The sequence below is a fragment of the Nipponia nippon genome, unplaced genomic scaffold (assembly GCF_047370975.1).
Source record: "Nipponia nippon isolate SJK-2023a ecotype South Korea unplaced genomic scaffold, ASM4737097v1 scaffold_23, whole genome shotgun sequence".
NCBI lineage: Eukaryota > Metazoa > Chordata > Aves > Pelecaniformes > Threskiornithidae > Nipponia > Nipponia nippon.
Genome location: NW_028262340.1, coordinates 8,405,932 through 8,431,200, shown reverse-complemented (window position 1 = coordinate 8,431,200; position 25,269 = coordinate 8,405,932). Strand labels below are relative to the sequence as shown.

The window sequence follows — 25,269 nt, the reverse complement described above, 5'->3', positions numbered from 1 at the left end:
ATGAGAGCACATTTTAGCCAGCACTGAAAACGTATTATCTTCAATGCCTCCTCACCATTCACTACAATTACAACATATGCTAAATATTTTCTTGTTTACTAGTGAGGGAATGATAAGGAATGTAATCCTGACAAAATTAAAGATTCAGTCACATCTTGGCTAACTCGATCACCATGGTGATTCATGCCTATGCCATCTTGAGGCAAGGGAACCTCCAAAGCTGACAAACTACTTTTTGGAGCACCTTGAAGCAGCGTTAAAAGAAACACTGGTCAGAAGCCAAAGGAAGCACAGATATAGGACACATTCCAGCAAAGCATCAGGCATCAGCAAAGCATCAGCATATTCCCAACAGTGAAGCACTCGGAGGCAGGATACCCACCTGCTACTTCCAGCTATATTATTAGGAACACAAGCAAAAACATGGAGAAGAAAATTACATTAATTATTCCATTGTTTAGGGAAGAAACAGGCATGGCGTTTAACATAACTCTTATTTAACCCTCTCCCTCAGCAAAAACTAAGATACTGGGAGAAGAACCTATAAACTAACATCACCTAAGGCTTCCCATTGCAAAACACTGGAGATAAAGAATGACAATACTAACATAGCTTCAACACAAATCAAAAATATATCCCTCTGCTTTCAAACCACTAGCCAGCATGTGCTTTTAGGACTAGCACAGCACAAGCATACAATGCTCTTCCTAAGCAAGTGGCTGCAGTACAGACATGCTAGACAGTCACATCCTCTGTGTTAACCACCTTACTGGACAAACCTAAGATTTCACAGCTTTTTACAGGTATTATTCAAAATAACTGTGTCCTTTGGCAAAGAAAGAAGTCCATCTGTGCCACCTATAAAACTGATGGGACAAGCTCTGTTAAGCACTACACTGGAGACTGCAAATTAACAGCAAGAATAAATTGGAATTAACCCTCTGAGGTAGCACTATATTTAACTCTAGAAGCTAGTCGGCAACATATAGGTCAAGGTCCACAGGCTAGTATCCCTGCTCTGATTCATTAAAATACTGATGATCTCAAATTTCTCTTCATACCTCTAATCCTTCAAGATGACAACCTATGTCTTGACCTGAAAGCCTCTCTGCCCACATGCTAGCTGAAAAGAAAGGCAGCAAGATTTCTCTGTAAAAGTCGTTTCCTCTTTTCAACATTTCACAAAAATCTCAGCAAGTGCTCTCGTTCTTCATACCCAAAGATGAAACTGCAGCAAAACATTTTAGTATTTCCTCTGCCACCCCAAAGGGCTTATTGCAGGCACGCCACACCAATAAGCCAAATTATCTTTCCACACCTAGAGCTCTTCAGTCTGAAGTTACATTTTTTTTCCAAATTACTGCACAAAGCCAGCCAGTGCCAGGGCATCCTACCATCCTTCGCTCACTTGGCTCTGCCCAGGAAGACTTACAAAAGCGCCTTGGTTTAGCTTCTGGGGAACACCCAACTTCCCCACCGCACCTGCTCTGCTTTAATTGACTAGGCTAGAAGCTCCTTATTAAAATGCAAGGCAAGTTTGGCACACAATCTCAGCTTCTGATCATCTCAAGCAGATACATTTGGAAGAGAAACCTGAATTCTCTGCCACAGAGAAATTAAAAGGAACGGCAGATAGATTTGGCTTAGGGCACTTAAATTTGGCAAGAAAAATACTTTTTGCACCCATGCAACTGAAAACTCAAAATCTGAAATTTTTAACCATGACTTTAGATTCACACATGAACATCAGGTTTAAAAGCTTCCTTTCAAGCATACTATGTTTTTACAAGCCATTTCTACCAGAGTGAATTTAACAGGTAATTACAGGTTTGACCTCCATCTATTGCACAAATATGCCTTTTGAAACAATGCGGATAAATATTTGCCCAATATGAGAAGACAGCTCCAAGAGGAACCATTCCAGTTTATCAACTTTGTGATTCATGTTGATACAAGCTTCATTCTCTATTTAAGGAATAAGATAAAGCTTAGGAAGTTTGTCTAGCCACATATGTTTCGTAGATCTACCATGGACCACCCTAAACAGTGGCACATCCAGACCACGGGTCACACCCAGACAAGAGCCATCAGCAAGACAGTGAGTGAACCTCAACCTCAACTCTCCAAATATTTACTATTGCTCAACCACCAAGGTGTCTCCAACCAGGAGCAAGGCTTAAGATTGAAACATGCCAAGTAAAAGATGGCTGCTAGCATGATTAAAGCAATGCTTGGTTTTGTGTTGTGAATCATCCCCTTCCTTACCCCTTTTGAACTGGCTCACTGGGGAGAGAATTATGGGGGCCCAAAGGAGCTGAAAGCAAAGCATAAGCTCCCTATCTAACCCCCTTAGGCTCCTCTTGAAATCTCAGTCCCTGCCCCAATGCTCCTGTGTTTTCTGCCAGCACCAAGAGCTCTTGTGAAAACAAGACAGTGACAGACACCAGCACTAAGTGCTATACCAGAATATGGCACAAAAAGCAGATGTGACAATTGCAAACAGGTAGCTTATATCCCAAGACATATGCAGATTGGGTCCCCAAAACCAAACACTGTTTATGCATCACATTGACTCACACAAACTGCAGGGACAATGCCATGGCAATTGTTTACAGTGTCAAGGCCATTTCAAATAATTAAAGGAAATGTCAAGAGATGAGATAACACCAACAGTTCAGGAGGTACAGCTAATCTTAACCTTGTAAGAAGCTTTTTCTCCCACAGTTGTTCCCCCTCTTGTAGATGTGACCCTTCACACATTCCCAGAATCCTCATTTCACATAATTTCACCTAATTCTCTTGCTCCTGTATTTGTAGAGCACCAGCAGTGACCTTGTTTAGGAGCAAGTAGCATCATACTAGATAGAATTCTATTCTATACTAAAACAGAGGCTGAAAACCCTTTCTGAGACTATCAAATAATGCTCCTGTCTACTTGCACTTGGCACAGTTGAACGTGGAGCTGCAGACAGCCTCTGAGCATGGTTGCAGGCACTGTTGCCGAGAGGAAATACGGTTAAATTGAAACAGGACAGTTTCTGCCAGTAAGAGGTTTGACTCTAGCCCAGCACGACCACTGCAGTCCATCAGGACTGGCTTTGAAGCAGCCAGTTGAAATGCCAACAGTTGCCTGCTTGTAACAGCCGTGAGCTCTGCAAGGGTGAGCTACTCAAATATTTACTTATCTTCTCAGGCAAATTTTGCAGCACAAGAGTTATAGCACACTACTATTTCAAGTATGTAAGCTAACAAGCTTACAGCCAACCCAGGAAGGCTTATGTGAGCTGTAGTCCTACCTTCACTTGCAATGCAGATAACCCCCAAGTCAGTGGGCTAGACAGTGTGATTTACCTTGCTCCTGCCCACGGCAGCCTTTGTAAGCCTCACACCTATGTTAAACACCTTGAGATAGGGGCTCAGATCAAAGAATCCTGTGGCAGAGATTAGGCAGCCACGGAGCTCCATGCTACATCCCATGGCTCCATGAAGTTACAACGCACACTTCCCAACACTCAAAGAGGTCAAAGCTGCTGATTAGGGAGAAAGATCTTACAGGCAGGTATCAGTACAAACTCCCCACCATGGCATCCACCAAAGAGTTCCTGCCTCAAGATCCATAGCATGGAAGACCGAGCAGCACCAAACCTCAAGTTCAGGGGTTTTCAGCTTGCAGGAAGAATGAGCAAGAACTATCTTTAAGGGGTCCAAAGAGTAGCCACTGGGAAAAGCAGGCACATTTGGATTAACTTCACAGAGGTGCCTCCTACCAGATGCTGTTCAAAGGCACACAAATGAAAAGGCAAAAAACATGGCTCCAGTAAGCATATGCTTCAAGCAGTAGTTATAGCAAGGATACATTAGAACAAGCATTTGAATTGGTGCACAAAATTTAGGGTGTGTAAACATAAATATTAAACCATTTTTCCATGCACTTTAGGTTTGAAATAGTGAGTTTGTTCTTCTGGATTCCCACCTAAACAAGCTTGCAGAAGGCACTAGCTCCCTTGATGTAAGAATGCCATCCCAGGGCATTACAGGCTACAACAATACCATCTAAATCCATTAGCTTATCAACAGCAGGGCTAGCTGGCCCCTGGGCACTTAAACTGAAACCCCAGCTGGTCCAAAATCCTAGGTGGCCCCTTGGCTACACCAGCCCATGTCCTCTCCCTGCTGCCTTTGAGGCAGCCTGGACACATGAGTCATTAGCAACGCTGAAGCCCATTTCTGCTGTAAGAGAGCTCCTCGGAGCTTCGAAAGCAATTCTCACCTTCGTCAAGGGAGTAGGAAAGAATAAAACTTCACCAAAAAATCTGCAGTTCTTACCAAGATTCAGATCAGCCTTTGAAAAAAAAAAAAAAAATCAGAGCTTGGAAACTAAAAGCTGACTGACCCTTTAATGGAACTTTCCCATATTTATGGAAATTTCTGGTTTGGAACAAAAACATCTGCTTATTTAGTGGATGTTGTAGAAATCACTCTACTCTAGTGATGCCAAAAGAGCGAGCCCTGTTTCATTGTTAATGGAGCCTCTGGCTACAGAGTAGAGAGAAAAAAGTTTTCCCTGACTTTGAAACTTTGAATTCTAATTCTCACCAGGGTGTGGGTCTGTACCTCTCACACGATACACAGTAATCTGATTTCTGTCCATAACTGCAAGTAGAACCATAAGCCACTACGTTTTGCCCCACTGCAACCAAGGACATAACTTGACCTGGCAATGACAATGCTGTTGTGCCAGCTCATGACAAACCCTGTATAAAAGTCAGGCCACTAAAACTTGGAGGTCTGCAGGTCCAACAGGAAAGCAATCACATCTATAATGAACATCGGCAAGTGACTGAATATGCATTAGGGCTTTTCTCTCTCCTCCCTACATGATCATGTTGGTTCTTCTGTTTTCCTGACATTGGTTACCTTGCAATTTATCAGACTGCTTAAAAATAAACTCAAGATAATCCTTTCAAAAACCCCACCAGTTACTTTTGTTTAGAACAATTGCTACAGGCTATCACTGATGCAAAATTACGCTTTCAAACCAGAACTGATTATACTCTGCAAATATGATAGCCAGGGAACGGTCTCCGGCACAGGAACTCGCTCAACTGCAGATTCTTGATGCCAGGAAGGCATGACAAAGGGAAGTCTCCTTTTATACTTGTCCTTGTTCTTCAGTTCTTTTCCTAAACATTTATTTAGGGATGGGCTCAAGGGATCTTTGCTGTGGAGGAGTGAATGGCTTCATAAGGCAACAGGGTGCTCATTATCAAACTCATTTTTCAAAAAAATCCAGCACCACTGGAAAACAGTGCCCCAGACACCACCTCCCAAAATTAACTCTAGGAAGACTGATCGATACTTCATCCTGAACAGGAAAATAAGAAAAAGCCCTGAGATAGGGAGTGTCGAGGGTGCCAGACTGACTAGTATAATCCCATTACAGAGTTATCCAGAGCAAGCAGTTTGCTCAATATTTGCGAGATAACAAGATTAGCTTCATGTTCAACATCATTTCAGCCTAATAATTGCAGAATCACTCCTAAGGCCCTAATGTCACTGATTCAACAAGGGATTCCCCCATCAACCCCCCCCCAGTCCCAGCTTTGAACGCCCATTCATTAGCATCAGCATCTTAAGTTAATTACTTTGGGAGATTTTGCTTTCCTCCCCAAAGCAAAATGTAACTTAACCCCTGCAATGCACAATGCTCGAGCAGAACAAACTTCTGCCTTCCCTCCAGGAAAGGACAATGTTTACTTTCCTAATCACCACTAACATCTCCAAGATTTAATGTTAAGATCAAAGGGCTGGGGGGGCCAGCTTTTTCAACATTTTGGTTGAATTTCAACAAAAATCATCACAGAGGCTGGTTATAGTCCTCTCAATGATCAAGGGTCAGCCTCAGACATCTGCCTCACGCTGCCTTCCTGAGATGGGGAGAGGGTGTTGATCTACCCTTTGAGAACAGAGCTACCGGCAGATCCGTCCAGCAAGGATCACCACCAAGTCTTCGGGACTTATTTTCCTTGCCAAGCAATGACTCACTGTTCACCTAGCCTTGGAAATGAGCCCCTTACTGCAGCCGTGCTGAGGAAGTAAAGGGAAAATATGCAAAGCAAACAGTACACAGAGCCATTTCCTAGCCCGCAGGAGAGAGCTGGGGAGAACCACAGGAACTGTGCCATTTTTTTTTCTATGGGATTCTTATATGGAGCATGGAAAGTTATTAAATTCCACCTTTTCAAGCACGGGAGGCCGGCTTTTGTTTGGACACGCTACACCAGTTAGGCCACCCTTATTATTTTGCCCCTAACCTGATGCAATTGCAGCATGCCGCCGAGTCACCCCCCCACTTCACAGCGTCCTGCTGGCTCACCGCCTGTGGAAGTCGACATCCACGGCGCTGCCTGGCTGTACCTTCACGGTTTGTTTCTCTGCCCCTCCCCAAAAGGGGGACCCCCAGGCCCTGCTCGTGCAGCGGGGTGCCCTGCAGAAACGCAGCGCCCTGGCAGGGGCCGCGGGCACGCGCTTCCCCGCCTCGCAGGCAGCGCTCCGCGCGGGAGGGGCGCCCCGCCGAGCCCGCGCGCCCCCGCCGCTCCGCGCTCCCGCCCGCCCCCTGGCGGCCGCCGCAGCGCAGGTGCGCTCCCGGGGGGCTTGGGGGGCTCAGGGCCGGTGTCGGTGACACACGGCCCAGGACAAAACCCAGCACCGGGCCGCCGCAGGAGGAAAGCGATGAGAGGTGCAAGGGCCCGCCAGGTCCATCCCGAGGGATTAAACTTAGTCCCATCCATGGCCACAAGAGGCAGGGAGAGAAATTGCCTGCCTTGCAGCAAGCATCCGTCTTCATCCCAGGAGAGAAGTCTTGCAGGCGAGGTGCTCTCTCAGATCTCGGCACCGATTCTGGCCTCTTTACGTGACTTTAGCACAATTTGCTTCTATTTCCATCTCTAGATTTCTCCAGCGACCACTCTGCAACCTCCCAGGTTAGCAGCAGTGACGCCCCACACACCCGAGATGAAAGCAGGTTTCCAGGCTGACATGGAAGACACTGACAAAAACTGACACACTGCAAGGAAATCGTAGAGCTGAGTTACACCAAAGTACAAAGCTTTATCTTACACAGCCTTAAGACAAGCTCTAATAGGCACCAGGATGCATTGCAGATCCTGAATCTGCAAAGCTCAGCTCAGAACAGCCTGAGTACTAACAAGCTAGAGAGATCTTTAAGTGGAATTTAGTAACTCCTATAAATATTATTTTTAATGTACAAGGGAATACAAATTTACCACAACCCAGCTGGTAAGTCCTTCAGAAATCTTAAAATCTATGCTTCACAAAGCAAGACAAAGCCAGGCTGGGTTGAAGAGCAATATCCTTCCTAACCAAGTCATGGCTATCACTTGCCCCATCACAGCTGGATTGGTCTAACCTGCAAAAAGCCATGCCAGATCTCTGGCTTCTTGTTGCACTCAAGTATTTTAGGAGACAAAAGACACCTTCAGAAATCAGAGCCAGGGTCCTTTTCAAGACAAATGAGAAAGAAACAGATAAAACGGTGACGTCGGTGGTGACAGCATGCAACTGTTAGCAACCGAACTGTAGATCAGCACCAGCCCTGCAGCTCAGCAGGCCCGAGAGGCAGCTTTCTTCAGCCAATGGCTCAGCTAACACTATTTACAACTCACAAGGGCAGCAACATTAATGAGAACATTCAGTGTTTTGTTTTTAAAAAGCTGGGTTTGCCATTCAGGCTGGACACATTGCTGTGTGAAGAACAACAACAATAACAAAAAAATCACTTCATTTATACTAAACCCACATACCTCTGGTTCCAGGCAGGCTCCTCTTCTACCCCCAACCCCAATAAAATCAGCTACTAAAATCCTTTGACAGATTTTACCAGCAGCAATGTTCCAGAGAGCAAGGTGAATTTAAGGTCCAACAAGTTGAAAATGAAAAGTAGAAACTCTCGAAATCTGACCCTTCTGCTCCATGCCCTACTTACTGAACCACACTAACTCCACACTCACTATTTTACAGTGAGTTGGCCTGAATTATCCAGAGAATTGATTACATGTCCTACAAGGTCTTATCTCTTAATACAAGGAATAAGATCGTTCAATTCAATCACGAAGCACTGCAGCGGATACAACATTTCTCACTCAACGTCAGCCTTTGCTACTATCTTGCTCCAGCCAGCCTGGAGGCCAAAGCATCTCATTCCCAGCACATCCACAGCTTAGCCACTAAACCACAAAACCAGTAAAATTAACCTCCACTTTCCTCCAGGCAGAGCGATCTGTAGAAACTGCACGGCCATTTACTACAACAGCTTTAAAAGTCACTTGAAACAGGGTGCCACAGAATTACAAGGTCTCTGGCAGGTCAGCAAATAATCTCTGTACAACACTTAGCCTGTAGATCAGGAGGGAAAGGCAGCAAGAGTTCAGACACCTACTCAAATCATAAGGGGGCTTGTTCATGGGGGATTTATTGGGTATTTATTTTTTTAAATGCCACACCAACTAGCACATGGATAGCTGATCTGAATCACTGGCAAATACAGCAGGCATAACAGCAGCACTGGCATCCCATTAACTGCCCCAAGCACCCTGACAGCACTCAGCACATTAATTACACTAAAAACTAGAACATCCATCACAAATTTAAGAACAAAAGGCTGTCAGGATAATGTCCCAAAGTATTTTGCTAACTTATCAAGTGCACTCGACTTATTTACGATAATGCTTTCGCATAGGTAAGCAAGAGTTCTGTACTGCACCTTGTTTAAAAGTCAAACGGTCTCCACTGAGATCAGTTCAACCCTCTGGTAAATCCAACTAAGGAACAGTAGGATTTTGCCTTTCTGCGTGATTGCAAATTAGCATACATCAACTGTAATTAAATGTTTAATCTCAGGCACTTCGACCACTTTGGCTCTCTTCTATTTTATGGCACAAAAGTGTTATATTGCTGTATACATAATACACAGGATCTCATAAGGGAATTGCAGCTTCTGTGTCTTCCTGGAAGAAAAACCTGTTCTTTTGTTCTGGAACAGACATTATAAAGAGATTTCCACTGGCTAGTTAGCATGAACTGTTCTTCTCCAGCAAACTTCAGAGCTGTGTGATGGTAAAGCACTCTTAACGCTGCAATGCCCTATATGTTTGACTCTGCAGATCAAAACCAGAAAACAACGAATGCCATCTCCAGCAGCCTAGTTTAAACTAAAAACCACATCATCAAAACACTTTAGTTCAACATAAAAGCGCACATTTGACAAGTTTTCCCTAAATGATGCTGAATGGTGAGTTAAATGCCTGTCCTGGCAGCAGCCTCAAAGCAGCTGATTCCCAGTTGAAATTTAGTCATCAAAAGGGGATTCCCACCCAGCCAGTCCCAAGCACCGGCAGCAAGTTGAAGAACCCCTGAATCAGAGGCTGGCCTTTTATCCAAGTTCTTCAGCAAATGCAAAGAACAAAAAGTGTCCTCCACCTCACCCTCTCCCTTCCTTCCCCTGCTTGGGCCCCTCCCTTTTTGAAGGGCATTACTGAAAGTACCAGAATGACTATCCTATAGATCTAAAGCCTTGTTAGGTTTCTGAGGAACGGAAGACATTGAGAGCAGCATGTATTTCCTCCTCAACCCTGACACCCTGTGGCAGTCACCATCAGATCAGAGGGAGGTGCAGGTAGAGACCTTCTTTCCACACAGGCAGCTCCATCTGCAGCTGTGGTCCTTGCAAAGTCCTCATCTCTGCCACCAGTCTCCGATCCACTCCAGAGGCACAAGATGAGAATTCATACTCATGATCTCTCTCCTTCGGTTCACACCAACAACCTACAAGCAAAACATTGTACATCCTAGCAGCCACTCCCTCAGCTTTCACTGCTGCTAAACACAAAAGGCTTCCTTCATAAACAAAGGAATAGCGAGAAGAAAGTCACTTGGCAGACACCTTTGAAGCAGAAATCTTTTTCCTGAGCAGGTTTTGTTTTCTCATAACAGACTCTGCACATCAGTAGTCTTCTGTTCTCTTCTACTTGCACAGGGTACCTACCCAGAGCAGGTGCCGAGCTTCGTGGGCCTTGGTAAAGAGCAGGAGCGAGGGGTCCAGGCAGAGCACAAGAGGGATCCCACACACCAGCCAGCAGCCATATGAAAACAAAGTGTTCTTTTCAGACCCCAAGGCAGCAGGCTCATGGAAGCCAGTGATTAAAGCGTCTTTGGGAGAGGTCACAGTCATTGCACCTTTACCATTGCTCCCTTCTGAGCATTAGTCTTTTAAAAGGCAGCAATGCCAGAACCTGCTCGGACAATCTAGCCCTGGAACATGCTTGATATGTCTTTTTGATCTCAAACTTCCTTTCAGACAGCAGGGCTGGAAGTTGAGAGCAATGGATGTATACTAAAAGGTATTGCTTCTACAGACATGCTTTGAACCAGAAGTGATCTAAAAATCCTGTTACCTATGCACATGAAATGATCATGCACTCATTTCCATAATGGTTTTGAATCTCTGCGCATCTGAAGGTATTGCTCTCATTTTCAGGGATAAAAATGGGAATTGGGTAGCCAGCCATGCATCCTGCCAGGAACAAGTAGCAGAGCTGGTGGCATAAGAAGCAAGTACTCACATTGCTAGCCATTTCCGCTACTCAGACTATAGTTGGAGTCTAAGTCTCCAAAAGCAGCAGATTCATATCACACTGGTTTCCTTATGAGGCATGTAGCCCAGAAGTCAGCATAGATGCTAAAGCAAATTACTTCTTTGTTTGCACAAAGGTTAAGGACTCGAAGAGTATTTCCTATTTTTAGTAGGAAAAGAATTGGAAAAAAGTAGCACAGCAGGAGATAAAGGGGATAAAAGTCAAAGGGGATGGAAGTCATCCTTGAAAAAAGAAATAACTGCAGAAGATTCTTAAAGCATCCATAAACTTAGTATTTCAAGTGCTATTCTAAAAAAGCAACTTTGGGTAAGAGCCTGTGTGTGCAAAGGCTACTTCACTAATTTCCCCAAATGCTCCACAGCTGTCCCACAGAGATTTAGACCTTTTAGGAAAGCTACTAAAAGGTTCATATCCCAACACCTGCAGAGGAAGCCTGTAGCCACAAGCAGAAACTGTAAACAGAGCACCAAAGTACAGGAGGTCAAAGGACCCAAGAGCAAACACTTCCCAAGAAAGACATTGCTGTGCTCCCTCCACAGCTATTCATGAATAGCTCAAACATTACTGGGCAAGTGAACTGCAGGCCTGCTTCCACATTAGGTCAATCCAACACCACAGCAGAGCTTTCAAGGAACCACAGGCACAAGGTGAGACTTGCCCTGCCAAGCACAAAGCTCCCACTTCTTCAGTATTTCGCTTTTTAAGACCTCACAGACTTACAGGCAGATGAAATGCTAGGTAAGATGACTATCCCTTGACTAAAAAAAGCCCAAACTTGGCTCATATCATGCTAAGATAAGTGAGTGGTCTTTGTGAGGGGGTCTGGGCAGCAACAGCGTGGGCAGTAGGTGGAACAGCGGAAATAGGCTCCGAAAATAGAGTGTGATCCTTCACCCGCACCACAGGAAGGATCTGAAGAGGGGAAAGGTATTCCAGTGACATTTCCCTTCAACAGATCACTTGTGTAGGTGGGACCTTGGAAAGTGGGAAAACTCAGTCTGGCAACATGTGTATATTTAGATTTCATTTATTTCTCTCACTAACCTCCATCCTCCCACCTGCCTCACAGCTCTGCTGACAACTCAGGGGCAGCACTCTCCCTCCGGCACAGAATACGTGGGGCTGTGCCGCAGCCTCACACCGAGGCACAAACCATTGCCACCACCTCTCAGCTCCCACGTAGAACCTTGCAGGTTCCCATCACTTCAAAACTTCTTCCATCTCCTAGTGGTTTCACAGCGTGAGTCGGTAGTTGAGGGCTCAGGCTGACAAGCTACACAAGTTACTGCAACTTGAGCAGTTCATGCATTTGTTAAGCCAATGCCAGTCACAGGCACAGCCTACAGCAAAGTAATTTGGTTTTGCTTAAGTCCAGCATTAGAGTGAAAAACTAAGCCATCTGATACGGCCCTACCTACAACACATGCACCTCCAAATTAGTGCAGATAGCTGACATGTGGTTACTTAAACTATAGTCACTTGCTCAGGGCCACATCCCAAGGTTTGCATGAAGTTTCTGTATATTCTTCTCTATACTTGAAAAACAACCCACGGTAGGGTTGAGAGCGAGTTTTAAGTTGCATACCTGTTCTAAAATAACTGTGTATAGACAAGCTCTGAAACTTCACTGCAGCTGCCTGGAGATCATGCTTCCGCTAGTCTTCAAGGATGAACATGAATTAAAATCTGAAGACAACAGCAAATTTCATTTTTAATTAGCCAGGGCAGCCAGCCAAGGAGGGCTCCCCCACCCATCCATGGCTAGTGAAGCCTGACAGCTGAAAAGGATTTATGCTTCACTGTGCAGTCCCAGTGGCCATTCAAAGCACACCAACTCTGAACACGTGCCAATGCAGTTAAAACAAAAGCCAGCCATGCAGCATTGTGAATGCAGTTAATATACAACCAGCTAAGGACAGCAATACACCAAAAAGCTTTGAGGGAACAAAGGGCATTGACTTCAGCTCAGCTCCTGCACACAGCTCCGCCTTACCTCATCTCCAGTCTCAGTGCCGGGAACAACCCAGGAGTCCTGAGCTTAGCAGCACTTGGAGAATGAGCATCCTTAAAAGCAAAGTAATTTTAAGGAAATAACAATAAAAGACCCATCTGCTTATACTGCCTTTAACATGGGGCTCTTAGCTCGCAGCACTAAGGTGGCAACATGTAAAGCTTCACAACCAGCTGTGTGGGGTGTCCGTGCATGCAAAGATCAGGTACAGATACTCCATCCTAAACTTGCACAGCTGAATTTGTTCAGAGGCAAAAGGGAGGTAATTTTACTTAAGTTGGCAAAATGCAAAACAGAACATAAGGCCTTTCACATCCCAGGCCACCAGCGCTGCTCAAATCAGGAGTCAAAGCTCTCAGCAACCTCAACAGGCTCCAACCCCATGGCTCACTGACCTACTCAAAAAATGGAGTTCAACTGCAGGTAAAAAGGGACAAGAAGCTTTGTGATACAAACACAGCTGGCTGCTGCCAGTCCTGGCAGAGGCCGAGTCCTGGTAAATAAGCAGAGCTTACAGTGTTGCTCAAAGCCATCCCATTAATGCAGGCTGGAGAGATGGAAAAACTCGCCCTGCTGCTGTCTGTGCTTTGTCCTGGGGTTGAGCAGGGAGCTGTCATCTCCACAGCCATTGCTTCAACATCAGCTGCCAGCGCCACACTCACCCATCCTCCCCCTTCGAAAGTCATCATTTAGTATTAGTTTGCCATGAGCAAATCATAAGGGAAAGCAATCACCACAAATTAAATGTGCACCTTACAGGCTAGCAATTAGAGGGCACAGCAGCAATTCTTGCCACCAGGATTATAAGCATGACATGTTTTTATGCATGTACATTTGGCTCGTAGCTGTTCCAACTGGGCCACTGGCTCCAAAGCTGGCCACAGACCAGCTTTGCATGAAGTCAAAAACTGGCCTTCGGCAGACAGGCCTGGTACATCTGCCATGCCAAGCACATCACACCGCTGACAAGTACATCGATTCTCAAGTTTTAAGGATGGCATCACCTGGCTGCATAGGAATAATCTAGAAATAATAATTATGGTCACAGAGTTGCACTTCACTATGAGTTAGAAGTCACCAACTGCAACATCATGGTCCACAAGATGTGAAGTCAATATGTTTCATGGATTCTGGCTTCCCATGGTGCAGGCAAGAGCTTTCAACGCAAATCTCATTTCAATGGGAGAGGAAAAAATGGCCATTTAGCTAGTGTCTTCCATACCCATTTTAGGCAAACAGATGGAAAAAACGTTCAAGGTAATCTCTAAGTCAAAAATCTACCAGTTTGATTTGCAACCCTATCCTTGCATCAGTTAAGCCTAACAGCAATGAGTTTGCTTGCCTCAGGGCAAGCAGTACACAGTGCCTAAAGCAAGAGCTTTAAAGACAAATTTTGTTTAATAAAAAAATCCTACATCTTCTGCAAGGCAGAGCAGCCTAGAGAAATAAATACAGAAAGAGAAGTCAGGAGCTACCATGAGCTGATCTTTCTTTATGGCTTGCCACATGCCTTGTTCAAATTGCATACCAGCTCAATGCTTCTAGCCTCCTACCTATTAAAGGGATGTTATTTGTTTTGAAGAGCTTGTATTCCAGGTTTCACACATAGGAGATTTCAAAAAAGATCTTCCAGAGGATCAACACAGCTTTAATCAGATCTGGTCCACATCATTAGTGCAGTCCAGTTGCAACTAATGCATCTGCCAAACTAGCTTATTTTCTAATCACCTTCTACATTTGAATTGAAGTCACTAAGTTTAAAGTAATAAGGTTCTTTATGATGCTTAACCAAGGAGGAAAGAATAGGTCCACAACCCACAGTAAGATATCTAAGAGTGTACTCACCAGTGTTCTCTTCCATTCCTCTTGCACACTAGCTTTCTGAGCAATTCCTACAAAAACAGGAAACAAAATTGACACACAAATTAAAATTCCAAGTGTGACCAAAACCCAGGCTTAGTTTCACTTCTCTATCAGCTCTGCTCAGTCTACACATAACCAGCGTGGAGGGAACCTAGAGCAGAAATCCTGCCTCAGCAAACTAGGAATGAGAGTGTGTGGCATCTTCACCCCTCTTTGAAGATATCACTAGCCTCTAATGACACACATGCTGTGTTGGAAAGAAAAGGGAAACAAAATTAAGGTGTAATAATTACAAAGCATCAAATGTTTGCTCCCAGGGAAAACATTCCATGTCTGTGTCTTCAAGAATGCATGTGTCTGCTGTAAAAGGGAACAGCTAATGCTTATCCAGCAAAGGCAGAATAGCATGTGCACAGGAAGTATTTTAGATATCACACAACATCAAGACAGTTCTGAATGTACTGGGGAAAAAAAGACAAAAATGAGGAACTAGGATTTTAGTAGCAAACCCAGCTTTTCTCTGGAGAAAGTCCTGAAATGATGTGCAAGAGGAACTAAGTTTGGGGAAATCAGAAGACAGCTTGATTCTGATATATTACATAGCATGGTAAAAACATGCTCAGCATTTTAGAAAAAGACAGCTTCTGTCCTAAAGAGCTTGCAGTTCAAACTAAGACAACCACAATAGGAAATGTCAACAAGCACAGCATGGGGTGATTGGGAAAGAGCTATAAAATAAGCTTGTTTCCAGTGCTGAGAAGTCAAAGCTAGCTTTTATGCATAGCCCATTTCAGCCTAACCCTTCACCACTAAGTCTAGGACAGCTCATCACCTTAACTCCCAGCAGCAAAGTGCAGTTTGTTGGCTGTAATGCAACATCAGATCGGATGGATCATCTCCATCTGATAATTTGCTGACTTTACAGCACATGCTCAGCTTGTACGACAGCATCAGAGCATCACAGGGCTGCAGTGTCAGAGGAGATAACCCTACCACACCATCACTAGAAGTGCGCCTGAACAAGCCATCGCTGCAGGGCTTTTAAGCTTTGCTGAACTGTGTGGGCGAAACACTCCTTTTGATCACACAACCATGCTCGAAGCTACTTCTCTCTGCTGCAGCTAGAATACCATTGCAGCAATATTCTTAGATGGGGAGAACATCTCGACAAAGCCATTAAACTCTCCAAACATCATTGGCAATTATAGCATTTAAAACAGCTTAGCAAAGAGAAGTGCTATCTGTGCAGGCTTCTGGGCAGCAAGTCAGTCGCCCAAGAACATCAGATCTTCATTTCAGAGGCAGATTACCACAGGGTTACTTGGGAAACACCCTCAGAACTCCTTAAACAGCTAAATTTCACGTGCATTCTGGATGCGCAATTTGGTATATCCATGCGATATGTCTATTCTAAAGGCTGCCTCAAGGACACTATTCACAAAAACTAAAACGAATGCTTCCCACTGAAGGCAGAAGAGCCATAATGATTTTTACAAATATCGTTATCAAGTCAGCATCTTCACACAAACCCAAACCTCCAGTTAGTAGCAACTCTACTATGCAGGGGATTTGCAGGTAAGGTCTCCCTGCCTGCCCTTTCAGTAAGCCCTTCTGGGAAGGGAAAGCAGAAGAGAAACAAAAGCAGACACCTCAAAACTTGAACCTCAGCATAGATGACAGCAATCCTCCTACTCCCCCAGAGCCACCAGGGAGTTCAGTTTAATTTGCCTTTCAAGGGCATTCCTGCACAGGCTGCACTGAGCTTTGCATATTACAAGGGGCACATTTGTGCCTGGAATACTAATCCTGGCAGCCCATTGCTGCTGGACACTCACTGTATGCACCAAGGACATCTGTCACTGCATGACAGCACGGCTGGAAGCACCTCAGCCTGTATGGGGAGGGATCCTTCTGAGCAAAACACTAAATCCACAATCATCTGATTATTGAACAAGCATAAAAGGCACATCAGAGAAAAAAAACGTGATGCCAGGTTAGAGCAAGAGGGAGCAAAGTCGGGACTCCCAGCACTTCCATGAGGCTGCCAAAGCAGGAACCCACGTCTCTGCCTGTGCTAAGAAACAGGCACTTTCTCACCAAAGCAATGGATTAAGTAGTGCAGATCCTGCCAGCATTAACTAGGACTGGCTAGTTGGGAAGCTGTGTTTTGCAACAGTTTGAGATAACCCACCCCACAGAACAGAAAATTACTTTCATCCTCTACTGACAGTTCCCAGGTATGTAAGCCTGAGAAAACTCAGATTTTGCATTTCCTTTAGCATGACACATGCTACAGCTCCTCTGAATATTCATGTCCTCAAAGTGCTCAGACATTCCCTGAGCCTGACAGCTGCGTGAAATTCCTCTGCCACCAGAGAGCTGCCTGTTACCGGCACAGCACAACTCCCTTCGCCACTCCGGGATGCACCGTTTTGCAGCCCTGCTGCCTGCCCCTTGCTGCTGCTCAGCATCACAGCAAGCAGAAGCATGGCCTTTGTCTGGCTTGTTAGTTCAAACACTTAGCTTCCCCCCCTCCTCCCCCCCCCCCCCCCCCGCTCTTCATACCAATCTAAGAATATATTCTTGTTCCATTGACCCATCTCTGAACTCTCAGCAGCAAGGTGATGGCTTTTTTCCAGCTAGGCAGCTAATCCATCCACAATAGAAAAGGACCGCTCCACAGCCATGCTGTAGTGTTTTCTATGCTGTTTTCTACCCTGTTTCTTCAGCCTTCACATGTCTGCTGAAGCAGGGAACTTCATCTGTCCAGCTCTGCCCACGTGCTCAGCTCTGTTGCATCCTCCTGAGGGTGCGGTCCCACAGCAACGTAAACCGACCAAAGTCCACAGACTCAGGACCTCCTTCCATGCCTTCCACCCCTGCCTTGCACCAGCACTGATCCAGCTGCGCAGGGAGCCATCAAAGCTGACCCAGATGCAAACTAAACACTTTCAGAGGAACACACGGTGGGCTGGAAAGGACAGGACCTTGACAACCCCAGCTCCAAACACTAAGTTACCATGAAGCTGCACACTAAGGGGCCACTGTTTTTTCCAGCCTCAGGCAATCCACATAGTTCAGCTATGAGCTTTGCTGATTACCAGCTTACCAGTTTTCTCATGGTCTCATTTTCAGCAAGCCTTACCCAGACCTCTTTTACATTATGCTTTCAGCTTCCTCCACAGTGAAGCTCAGTAGCTGTACCACTCCGTCTTCACAGGTGCTTCTGATCTAAGGCTGCTCATCTCCTCCAGTAACACTGAGCAGCTTCCTTCGAAAGACTAAGGGATGTTCCAAAAGTCCCACTAAAAACCAAGCCAGTGTTGGTTGTTTTTCCCAACTAAACCAGAAAACTGACAACTCTTCCAAACAGAAGTGGCACACTACTTCTCCACAGTGTCTGCCAACAGGCTTGCCGTAGGCATGGAAAGCCAGTTTCCATCTGGCTCAGCTCTAAATCACCATCCCAGAGAGGGACGTGACAGCAGCTGGGCAGCTACTACAGGGCTCTTACTGTAATGAGAGACAAAGCCAGAGGCTGTCTTGGGAAAAAAGCATGTGAGGAAGAGAAAGGATCTTCTTATAACAGTCTTGAACTATGCCCATCAGTGGGAGGGAGAGAGAAGCATTAACAAACACCCAATAGCCTGAGGAGCAAGGTCCTGCATTAATACAGGCCATTACCAAGCACTCAAGTGAAGTACCCATGAAATGAAACCAAATTCACTTGACAACCTCCTAGAATATATTTTATTTTGAGCTAATATGGTGCTACTAACAGTCAATAAACAAATATAATATTATAATTCATTATGCTAGTCCAGTCCTTTGCTTTACACAGTTTTAAAAATGATATTACTACAGGAGCACCCAGAAACCCAAATTCAGAGCCGGTTCCTGCTGGACCAGATGACAGATGAGCCTAGTGAGGGACTGCTCCTGCCTGCAAGAGCTCACAATTATAACAAGAAAAAGTAGACAACAAGAATAAGGTTAGCTGGGAGAATGAGGCCAGGCACCGAGCAGCCTGCTTTTCATCACACAGGTTATCTGGGGAGGTTCTGAGTTTTCATCCCTGGCTTGCCAAATTTTACTCAAATGGTTGAACCAAGCTATCAGAAGGACTCTTCTCAGTGCATCAAACCCAGCTGCAGATGTTTCTGAAAGGCTGGACTTGCAGCAAAAACTTCCCAACTGCCCCACCAGATCTGGTTGTCCATCCCTTTTTATAAATGCAATTAAAAAAAAAAAAATCAACATTTTGTTCTCTCACCAATCAATTACTCATTCCAGGAAGACAGATGAGCGGATTTTTGCAAAGCTGAGATAACTCCACCTAATGCTATGGGTATGCTGTCCATGAAGCCCCATGAAGTCCCCAGGGGAAGGGCTAAAGTAACCCAATTTATCTGCCAGCTGTAAGATTAAGAGCATGGTAAACAGTATTAAAATTCTGTTCTACAAAGCAGAATAACTCAACAGCACAGAACAGTTCTCCCAAGGGGCAGCTTATAGCACGGGTGCACAGATGAGAGAGTTTAAATATCACAAGGGAAATTCTTAAAAAACCTAAACAGATCAACCATGCCAAATGCACTACTATAAATTACAAGACAAGGCGTGAAGGTAAAGTTAACCTCTTGTTGAACCAAGCAGTACAGAGGGGAAGAGAGATGCACAAGCCCTTCTTCAGGTCAGCAGAAGCCAAAAAGCTTGTCCATTTTTCTGACTTCATCTAATAACAAATCAACTCCACCTAAAAATCTTGGTTTGCTTATGTCCTTCAGTTACCAAGGCTTGAACATCATTTGCTACAAATGGGTATGCTGGTTTCAAAATCCTCCAAGCAGCTTCTGCTGACCCAGTTTGTTCTATGCTAATCACGCACAGAGCAACGGAGAGGTCAACTCCTGTGCATCCTGGAGGTAAATCAGAATATTCCCCCTCAATAAAATGACACAGATTAAACCAAGTTGTTCTCACAGCCTAATCTGGAAACACGTCAATGAATGGGGTGCACCAATAATTAACAGCCTTGCAGTTTCTCTCTCTTCACAAGCATCCCAGCACTTCAGGCTAGAACACGGCTTGCATTTCTTCACTTGTTAGAAAGCAATTGCTGTTGAGCAGGAACACAGCAGCTGTTTAGCACAAAGAAAGCGTTTTGTGGAAGAAGTGACAAATATCCCATGGAAACAGTGGGACAAATCAGAAAATAGTATAACAACTATAAATGCAATTTAAACAGAATACTCAAATAACTAGGTCTGAGAAATCTAAATACAGTAGATATTACAGCAAATGAAACCAGCTGCTTTTAGTCACAGATTTAACATTTGATAACTGGCTCCCCATGCAAACAGCAAATATTTTTCAGCAGCATGGTAGCTGCCTGTGGGTGGCACAGTAATATAACATTACCAGACAGGAACTAGAAAAGGAAGGGAGCTGCATCCTCTGTGGCTGCGAGATGTGGCAGGCGAGTGGGTTTTTTCATCACTTGCACCAAGTAAACCTTAAAAATACTCATCAATACACTATGCAGAACATTGAAGTGGGACTCCAGACCCATCTTCACTCGCAGCTCTGCTACTGACCAGCACATTTGACCCTGGACAAGGCCCTTTGTCTATCTGTGCCTCAGTTTCCCCCTCTTCAAGAGGGGATTAACTTCTTTTGTAAAGCAATTCAAAACCAAATAAAAACTTGCAATGCTCCATTTCCTAGAAACTACCACCTTATATAGGACTCCCACAGTAGCACCTGGACACCTTACTCAGCTAACAAGCCAAACACAGCAAACTTTTTTCATGGTTCCACTTGAAACAGATCATCACCTATAGCCTCTCCCAGGTGTTGAATGAGCCATATTTACCAAACTTGAAACAAAAAGCTGGCAACCTATAAGAAAGCACGGCACAGAGATGAACACAGCATGACTTCTAAGCCAGCTCCCAGTGACAAATGCTATTTCTATTTAGCTATCAGTACGGTAAACACTTATAATTCGCCTCCAGACCTTTTGGCAGCTGATCAGCCACTCTGGAGGTGTGGATGCACACAGGGGAAAAAAACCTGCAGTATGAATATAGCAAACCAGCTTCGCTACTCACTGCCCTTGAAGCAGATGAAGGGCTTGTCTCTACCAAAATTATCTTCCTGGTAAAAGCAGATGATAAAATTAAAGCAGAATGGCTGATTCGTGCAGAGGACAGAGGCTCTTGTTCTTATTATCATGCAAGCTGACACAGGAGTAAGAGCATCCAAAAGGAAGTAGCCAGGCATGGCTATCCTTGATCAACCTCCCAAAAGATGGAAGCCCTAAGTCACCAAGAGCAAGAGGCTATTTACCCTCTGGATTCCTGACTGACAGCTAGATTGTAAAACTTTAGATTTACCTCTACTGTTAAGTGGATGTGGAAGTTTTTTCCTAGAAGGCTCAACAGATGTACTCATCACCTGCAGGTTACCACACGTCTGTGTGCAGCTGGTATTTAGTGCCCCATCCTCTCAAAGCTCCATTTCATCAGCTGTCTGCCCAACATTTAGCAATGCAGGTTTCAGCTTGGAAAAGTTTCATAAAAGACAAGATTTTAGCTTGGCTCAGCAAGAAGTCTCAACATCTAACACTTGAACCACAGCACTCAAAACTCCCCACCACCACCACAACTGCAAAACAGTTCTACTGCAGAAATCTTTTCAGAGGAAGATGAACATTTAATTATAACACAAAATGAACAAAACAGCCCATTTGCAGAGATTAGAGATGAGAACTAAAAGCAACCCAGGGCTGAAATTCTTAAAAAAGCCAGAAGACCAAGCTTGATATAATTAAAACCAGGATATTAAAGATGTTCTAGACATCCACAAGGCCAAAACAGACTACTTAATCTATCAACACATATGAACCCTCAAAATGTGAGTGTTAATAAACTCTTATGCTGAAGAATACAATTCACACATTTTGCTATTACCCAGAAAAGTCTGGGCACACCAAAAGGAGAGAAGGAAAAGAACTGATTTACTTGTAGTGTAGTTTCCACAGAGGATCCCAGTTATCCAAGTACCCAATTCATTTTTGCACAGTGGGACTTAAGAAAATGAACCAGCTCCACCAGCACCTGCTTCAGCATACTGCGAGCAAAAACCAATGAATATTTGAAGCGCAGAGCTCATTTGTCCAAAATCTAAGCTGTACTTTCTATTTCTCCCTCTTTCCAAAAAGCACAAGATGACAAACTGAATTGTTGACTACGTAAATCCCATATTAGGAATAACATTATTGCTGCCCAAGCCACCATAGCACCAGAGCATCCCTAGCTAGCTACAGAAATACCAGCTGAGCCTCTTACAAACCTAGACCACACCCCAATCTCTGCACCAGAGCAAGGTCTGTATAAATTAATTACTGCAGTAATAGGAAGCACACAGGAGATTGGGACATTAGCCTAGAGTCCAATTCACCTTTCAGAGAGGGTTATACTAGTGTAAAGGGACAGCATTCAAGAGTGTGGTCCCTATTCCTCAGACCCGTGAATATTAAGAATACTAAGAATATGAGATGCCTTTTTTTCCTAAAGGCTATAAAACAACACACATCATATTAAACACTGAGCATCTAAGATTCAAACCCAAAAGTCAGCCTGACTACCTTAAACCACCCTAAATGCAGGCCACCAAGAAAAGGATTTGTTTTCAACCAGATCTTTTCCAGCTTGTTGCATTGCCATGAAAACACTAACCCCAGCTTTTTTAAGGGAGGAAACATGGTAGACATGGGGCTGCAGAAGGTCTCCCTTCCAAAAGCAACTAAAGGTTGGCTTGCAGCTCCTGTTAAATCCCAGCCCCAGCAGCACCACACTTGTTTCAAGTCTGGAACTGGCATGTTTCCATTACGTCTTTCTGTGCAACCGATTTCAGTACAATAGGGCTTGTCAGAAATTAAAATTCCTGTGTGATCAGTACATACCTGCTCATGCAACAGTTGTATCACACCTCGCAGGGAACTTCAATTTACTTGAAAAACCTCTAACCAACTCTATCCGTACAGAACCATGGACAATTAGAAATGAGAGGATTACTGACTCCAGGGTGAAGAAACTACAGCAGCCAGAAAGCATGGGACAGCTTGTCTGAAGCTAACATCCAATACTGCAAAGCAAAGGAGACTCACGATAGCAACTTCATGACAGAAATAAATGCACCTGCCAACTAGCAATCAACTCTACAAATGAAGTTACATTCCCCCCCCCAATTTTAACAATTATTTTCCAGCCTTTTTGAATTTGTACAAAGACCAGTGAAGAATTTCACACCTCTGCCACAAAAGACTGATCAGAGATAATCATCACATTCATTAGGTCTCAGCACTGCACACAGCACTGATTCAGTGAAAAGGCTTTACTGTTTCTGAGGTAGCCTACAGCTTTTGAAGTAGCAAAAGCTGCTTTTACAACCCAACAGAACCTCCCAAGAAAAACTGCATCTAATGAACAAAATCCATTTTAACCTGACAAATGCAACTGAAAACATGAACTCAGACCTCTGCTTATAGTTGCCTGCCATGAAGCGTAAGAGTGGGCTTGTTTGGATATATCAGCAACAAAAACCTGCATCCTTGACCTACCATTAAGGCACGCAGCTGAAGACTGTGGGTTGCATGTATCATCTGGGCTATATACAATCTGCGTCTGCATTGCACTATAAGATGCACCCAAAAGGCACATAATAATAGGGTTACTTATTTACCTCTGGCTTCTGGGGTAAAATACAAACCACCTTTGCCTTAGTTTTGTGGTTTCCATTTTCGTCAAACTTTCAATGAAAACAAAGTACCCAAGTACACATTGCAATGCTGTGGTAATGCCCCTGTAATTATGACTCGATAGACAATTTCATTTGCAACCACCATTTCCTCACTGAAATGAGGCCACTCTTCGTCTCAGCCACTGCAAAGGCAGTTTGCAAAGCGTTTCTTTTTGCCTCTTTTTAAGAAGCGACAAGAATGAGTTTAGCCATTATCAAAGCACTAAAACGAATTTGTCAGAAAGCTCACCTGAACTCTGAAAAAGCGAGCAGCAGTTGAGGCAGTAGCTGAATTTGCAGTCCCGCCATATGGGTCTTTCCCAAGGCACCTCACACGTTTGCTCCCCACCGCATGCCCAACTGCTTCCTGGGATAAACAGACCGCAGGGTACATGCAATCTGATTAAACCCCACGCTTTAACCAGTGCGCGTTCGAGTGCATAAAACAGGCGCCTCTAATCAAATTCCATACTGGAAGGCAATGCAATGTTCTCACTTGAAGAAATGTGAGATATAGGAAACCTGTGCTGTGTAGGTGTCTTTATCAACTTAAAGTATAGAGTCGAGTCAGCACTCCTTAACTGGACACAGCTCAGCTATTTACAATTAAATCTCTTTCTGAATGGACACTCTGGAATCACGTCACTGTGTCTACAGGAGCCTTAAATTTAATCTTTTGATTCAGATTGTGCCAAACAGTAAACAGTTCAGGTAGAGTTTGTAATGCAGTTGTAGCCTTATTTTTTCCTTCACTGTCTCACTACAGTAATTTCTAATTACTTGTGATTAAGATATCAAATTTCCTTAAAGAAACCCTCCCCAGGCAATTTATTCATCTTGTGTTCCATAGCTCCAGCTTTAATAAAAAGGTGCCCCAGCCATAACTAGGAAAACAGAGACGTTAATTCCCATGACTGATCTGGCAAACTCTTTATAAGTACAGGCAGTGAGGCATCCCACCGTGAAAATAAGCCCATAAAGTTTCTGAATAAGAACATTTCCTTTAAAAAAAAAAAAAATCATTTGTAGTTCTCATTGCTGCACAAAGTTTATGAAGCAGCAACACTGTTTGCATGAGGATCGTGCTTACTACAGCAATCTGACCTAACATGCTCCAAGTTGATTCTTATTTCGGGAAAGTTGTGCCTTTCCTAATGCTCTTCCAAACGCTTCCAGATAGGGATCGATTCCATTGCTAATTCACACATGGTCATTCATCTTCCAGACCTGCTGGAGGTTTTGAACTGATACACTCGCCCAAACCTCAGGGAGGATAATCTTAAAAAAGGCAGCGGTTATCTCCTGAAACTCCACCATGAACAGGAATGTTTCTTTCAGCCTGCTCTCATTTTCTCATTGCCACTCTACTAACTCTCAATTTAGAGATGACAATTTCCAGCCAACATATTCAGCTGCCTTAAGAGCTCAACAAACTATCACCGCTTCTCTTCAGCCACAAAAGGACCTTCCACCACAACAATGGCTAGAAAAATACCCAACTGAACAAGCAAATCTCACAGCATGCCCTGCAGGCGGGCAAGTTGATCTGGTCCAAGAAAGTCAACCCAGTCAAAACTGCTTTTCTACCAACTGTGCAAAATTAAACAAGAGGAATCAATTTCAACAGCAACGAGCAGATAGGATGTGGAAGGAGAAAGCATCAAGTGTCTCAAACACACTTCCAGGGCACAGAAGCTGCTAGCTGAGGAAATGCCTTCAGATGGGGTGTACTGACTGTAGGCTCACTGGAGCTGGCTCTCTGGTCTGCATACCTGGCACAGTGAGCTCCTGGTTCACAAGGGGAGGGTCCCCCACCCATGACACATCACCTCGGACAGGAGCACTTGGGGTACGTCCAGCAGCTCACAGCCCTGCCTCAGGAACCAGCACACCTGGGTGGTTTGTCAGATCACTTAA

General features: G+C 44.3%; 1 protein-coding gene across 12 annotated transcripts in view; it reads right to left on the bottom strand.

The window, feature by feature from the left end:
- Positions 1-25,269, bottom strand: part of PHACTR4 (phosphatase and actin regulator 4) — an 80,046-nt gene that overhangs the window by 31,108 nt on the left and 23,669 nt on the right. For 5 of the 12 annotated variants that reach the window (XM_087760612.1, XM_087760616.1, XM_087760613.1 and 2 more), the window contains exon 2: positions 14,530-14,576. In XM_087760612.1, the coding sequence (XP_087616738.1) occupies positions 14,530-14,545 (16 nt within the window). In that variant the 5' untranslated portion in view covers positions 14,546-14,576. Of the gene's footprint in view, positions 1-9,702; positions 9,844-12,666; positions 12,738-14,529; positions 14,577-23,602; positions 23,622-25,269 lie in introns of those variants that run through there. The other 7 variants (XM_087760610.1, XM_087760608.1, XM_087760607.1 and 4 more) reach the window with 4 other exon arrangements.